General features: G+C 43.8%; 1 protein-coding gene across 1 annotated transcript; it reads right to left on the reverse strand.

The window, feature by feature from the left end:
- Nucleotides 1-940: 940 nt before the first annotated feature.
- Nucleotides 941-4340, reverse strand: LOC119651529 (general transcription factor 3C polypeptide 5). Its single transcript, XM_038055161.1, has 8 exons — nucleotides 4138-4340; nucleotides 3867-4077; nucleotides 3694-3805; nucleotides 3370-3631; nucleotides 3079-3306; nucleotides 2877-3020; nucleotides 1142-1342; nucleotides 941-1075 (listed from the first exon to the last, which is right to left on the reverse strand). The coding sequence occupies exons 1-8, from the start codon at nucleotides 4264-4266 to the stop codon at nucleotides 962-964; spliced, it is 1401 nt and encodes a 466-aa protein (XP_037911089.1). The 5' UTR covers nucleotides 4267-4340; the 3' UTR covers nucleotides 941-961.
- Between the last annotated feature and the right edge of the window lie 720 nt (nucleotides 4341-5060).

Consider the following 5060-nt stretch of genomic DNA (forward strand, 5'->3'; position numbering starts at 1 on the left):
AATAAAATGCTGAGATCAGGGAAGGAGATAAATAGAGTTGGAGTTATTCTACTATGCTAAATCCTACCTGATCTCTTTTGGTGACAGGCCTCGCAACAGGTCGACCAAGAAAATGCATACAATGTTGTTACAAACATGATCATCGAATTGAGTCACAAGCCTCGGAGAAATGCTAGGGCGTCCAGCTCAGTCTACGCGGCAGGACGGACCCCGGTCCTGTCGAGAAATGGGCAAGGTTTCTTGATTCCCTTCTTCTGCAAAACGTGATGTGAGCGTCAGAGACCTGTAATATCTCAACTTCTGTCCTCCGTCCTGTCAACAGGTGCTGAACTCACGTTGCATATACTTCACGCAAGGAGACTAAACACAGGAGATTCATCTCCCAACGCATTGTTCAAAATGGTATGGAGGGAAAAAATCATTGCACAAGTTTGACCTTCTACGGTAAATGCGGAAAAAATTTCGGCGTGTTAGGTCTAGTGCTAATATCGTGAATGTGTGCGACCATCTGTTTGCGAGCACGTAGTCTTGCACACTAGTTTTTGACTTGTCACGTGCTAAGAAAACCATCTAGGCACCATCGACACACTAATCCATGAACCAAATGGGCCAATTAGCTACCTCGTGCGAATGCGCAATGGTGCCCCCCCCCTTGATGCGCACCTGATAGAATTTTGACAACTCTGCATAGGCTGCATCCAGGTCCGTTGAGAGTTTTTTCAGGGGCCCGGAATTGAGAATCTTTAATAAAATGAAACCAATTATGCAATTTCGGGAGAAAGGGGAAGCATTATTTTCATCTCATGCACGGTTTTTTAACCTACGGTCCTGAATACATCACTTTTCTGGAGTTAAAACGAGCTAGCGCCTAAGTGAAATCTGCAGACTCAACTGGCTTGAAAAATATGCCCAGAAATGAACATGAATAGAAAACTTTGAATTATTTACCGATAAACATTTATTAACTCGTATCCATTTTATCATCAGCAAAATCTTCTTCGTCAAGCTCATCATTGTCCTCATCTCCATCTTGTTCATCATCTTCGATATCCTCGTCCTCTTCGAAATCATCTTCCTGAAAGCAATAAAAAAAACTCTTTCGTTATGATTATCCCAAACCCATCATACGAAGCTCTTTTACATAATCCCCTTCTCCGTCCAATCCCGACTCCTTCCGCCACGCCTGTATCGACTGTTTCACCGACGAGTGAACAATTGCACGAACCTCATCTGAAAAATTTGGAGGAAGCCAACCCGTCTTCTCGTTACAAGTTGCTCCGGATAGTGGTGTGGGAATTTTGTCAAGCATCTCCTGGACTTTGGGTAGTCGAACGTCGCTGTACTGTTGAAAAAGAAAGAACTCTTTAATTATTCCCCTCACTACTTTACTTGTGTGTGTGTGTGTGGTGGAGGAGAAGCTACAGCTTCTGAGCACTCAAGCCGTGTTGGCCCATTGTACTCGCCACCCCATCTAACGGAATATTCCGAATTCGTTAACGTATCGCAGGATTTTGGCACCAAAGATCTGAGGTGCCCATAGGCGGGGCATTCACATAGGAAATGCTCCCTGGATTCCGCTTCCTCATTATGGGAGGGACACGTATCGTCTTGAGTAATTCCTATTCTGGGCATATTCCCAGCTAGTGAATTATGGCCTGTCAGAATGCCCACAATACTCCTGCAGCATTTAGGCTCTGCCACCTGTCTGTCCTGGGAAGCTTGTCCCCAGTTTTTGAAGATAGACTTAGCCAATGCTACTAATACTCCAATTCTTGGTTCCGATCCGGGCATAGGGTTGACCTCTCTTTCGCTAAAGCGTCCGAGATTTCATTTCCCTCTACGCCACAGTGACCAGGTACCCAGAGTAGCTCCACCGAATCTAGAGATAGAGTTCAAACGGTTTCTGCATTCCTGAACGATTTTCGAGGTGATCAAAGGACTGCTCAACGCTTAATGCAGCTTGGCTATCACTACAGATTGCGATGCGCCTGCTCTTTAATCGCTCGGCAATCACCCAGTTTGCCTACCTTAGGATCGCATAAACTTCGGCTTGAAAAACCGTTGCTTATTGTCCCAAAGAAAAGCCCACTTCTCGTTTTTATTCGTGAGGTAGATTCCGGCTCCCGATCCTTGTTCTGTTTTTTTAGCCATCGGTGTAAAAGCCCTCCGTATATCCCGCCATTCATTCCCCTGGGACTTCCCAGTTCTCTCTACCCTTCAAGATAACTTCATATCTTCTATCAAACAGATGTATGGGGACACGAGAATCGGAAGGCATTGTAAGAACTGGATTTAGTACTCCCAGTAACTCTTCAAATGCTGTGTGGCTTCCATATCCGGTTTTTCCCCATAGATCTAATCGAATTAGTCTATGAGCTGCTCTCATTGCAGTGCTTTGAATAAATATATCCAGGGGCTTGCATTTGCGTAATTGAGTAGTGCATTTAGAGCTGCGCCGGAAGTTGTGCTCATGGCACCAGTGATACCCACACTCACAGTTCTTTGCAGTGCGGCTAATTTACGGTGAAAACCTTTTTGTCTCACCTTGACCCACCACACTACGGATGTACACACGAACATCGGCCTAATGAAAGCAACGTATATCCACATTACCACATGAGGTCAAGGTAAAGGACCGTCTACACAGCCCATAAGATGTGAGAACTCGTCTCATCTTTACCTCTACATGTTTGTTTCAAAGAAGTTTTTTATCTAGAGTGACTCCCAGATATTTCACTTCTCCGGAGAGTTGAAGGGTGGCACCCCTCATCTCAGGAAGACAAAGTCCATCCAGTTTTCTCCTTTTTGTGAATAATACCATTGTGGTTTTACTTGGATTAACCGAAAGGCCATGTCTGAGACACTTCTTTACTTACTCTGTAAAAGGATTGGCGACCTCGGGGCAACCGTCCATCTTCCAAGTAAGGATAATTCATATCTTGGATGAGTCCTTCATCGCGATCCTGTGGCGCGTTGCGTTGACAAAGTCTGGGATTGTTTGTCGACCGTTTCGTTTTGATCTGGAAGAGAAAAGTTCAATCGAAGTTCAGATGCATTTGGGGAGGAAGCGTCACTTACATGAGCACCAAGTTTGGCTCCAAACCTTATACGGTAGTCAAATGTCTGATAGTAGCGAGCTTCAAAATGCTTCCGTGGATCGTAGCCGAACCGAACGTACATCGTCCGCCAAGGCCCAGTTCTGTAGTGGTAGCAAACTGCGGGGATGATGCATTTCAACTTATCCGAGGAGACGTTCGCCTCGTAGATGAGCGAGACTTTGTTCCAAATCGGGCATTCCTCGAAGAGCTGCAATAACAGAGAACATCAGACAAAATTACGAATCAATTCACTCCTCGCCCCTTCACTAACCTTTTTCACGGTCTCAAACTGTTGATCATTCACTAATTTCGCCATCATCACCTTGTAGACGACGGGATTCCCCTTGGTTGGAATTGGGTCGACCAATGAGAAGTCGCATAACGTCTTCAGATCAGCGGGACGGCTCCTGACTACGCCGATAACGTCGCCGTCGTCTTTGGCTTTGCTGTGATCATATCGGAAGGTGTTGGTCTGCATATTATCGCAGCGAGCAAACACCGATGGGACGAGAAGTAGCGGCTGCTCGGGATCCCTAGAATATCAAGCGTGGAATTAATACTTTTTCGAATAATTAGTCAGGGAGGCGGGGAGTACTTGAGCCAATCGACTGGTGGCAGTCCTTGCGGCATGATTCGGTCGTAGATGTACTCGAAATGGTTTGTTTGCGGATTACGGACGATCGGGAGGTATTGGAAATCACACATAGCTGAAGTTAAGAGATAAATTAAAGATATTTTCACCGTAATTAATACAATGACAATAGTTACACGTGAATTTGATCGACTTTTTGCAATGTCCCAGAATCTCCACAACGTGAGTCGGTGGTTCTTTCGCCTCCACTGAACCATTTCGCGGCTTCTTCACTTTAACTTTAATGAGGATTCCGGCGATTTTATGCGTGTCTCCGTACGCCGGCTTGCAGTAGCGATTTTCCGGATGAAAAATCAATTCCATACGACGAACTTGCTCGCAGAATGTCTGGAAAAAGGAGACGAATTTGAAATCCACATTTTTTGCATTGATGGAAACTTGTCTCACTTGTGAAATCCTGCCAATGCCACCCAGTGTCGCCAGCATGTTGTCATCGTTTTTCACTATGCCGGGATATTCCACCAAACGCAGTTCCTTCCTCAGATTTTCATCATTTAGGGACACTCGCGACTCCATGTTGAACGAATGGTTGTCAATCGCCGACTTGTTTGTAAACAATTCCAGCGAACTTGCAAATAAATGTTGACAGTAGGAATACACGTGACGTCGGGACAGGGATGAACTCGAACATCAGGGGGTAAATGTATACCAACTGCGGTTCGTGTCTAGGGTTCGCTCTCCAGCTCGAAGTGTTTTTTTGTTTAAATTTTATTTTCAAATGGGAAAATGAACCCGTTGATTATAAATTCTATATTTGATGTTATACACGTTCTATGCATTTATCTAGAACTTCCATTATGCTCCTAATCGATATATCCATTGGTTGTTATGTAGAAATTTTACTGGGAACAATATATTTAACTTTTAGCAGATTAAGTGGTCGAAAAATTTGTAGAAATTGGGGGAATATAGGAAAATTTATTGGCAAACTTTATACAAATATGGTTTTCTTGCAAGAATGTAACACCTAGCCTGTTGTATACAAGGTGAAGAAAATTAACGAAAACGGATAGAATAAAATCATTACATAGGGAACCGTATTTTTCTAGGCAAAATTGAAATCCGCACAGCTAAAAATCTATTGTTACTAAACAGCTTCACGCTTCGTGGCATGAATTCGACCAGATGCTGGACATATTCGGTTGAATTTTTCTTCAATTCTTCGAGAAAATGTTCCAAAAAGTGTTTATTTCTAGAAATGAAACTTTCGCTAAGTCAATCCTAGACGTAATCCCATTGATTTTCAATAATATTTCGATTCGAGAATTGTGGGGGGGGGGGTTTTGTCCACTTTAAGACAATTGAACGTG

This window comes from Hermetia illucens, chromosome 3, assembly GCF_905115235.1.
Source record: "Hermetia illucens chromosome 3, iHerIll2.2.curated.20191125, whole genome shotgun sequence".
Taxonomy (NCBI): Eukaryota; Metazoa; Arthropoda; class Insecta; order Diptera; family Stratiomyidae; genus Hermetia; species Hermetia illucens.

Excerpts from the sequence above, each read along its gene's own strand:
- LOC119651529 (XM_038055161.1), bottom strand. The coding sequence starts at position 4,266 with ATGGAGTCGCGAGTGTCCCTAAATGATGAAAATCTGAGGAAGGAACTG. Across the intron at positions 3,632-3,693 it reads CCACCAGTCGATTGGCTCAA|GGATCCCGAGCAGCCGCTAC; the intron begins GTACTCCCCGCC and ends TTGATATTCTAG. Across the intron at positions 1,343-2,876 it reads GTCGCCAATCCTTTTACAGA|TACAGCGACGTTCGACTACC; the intron begins GTAAGTAAAGAA and ends CTTTTTCAACAG.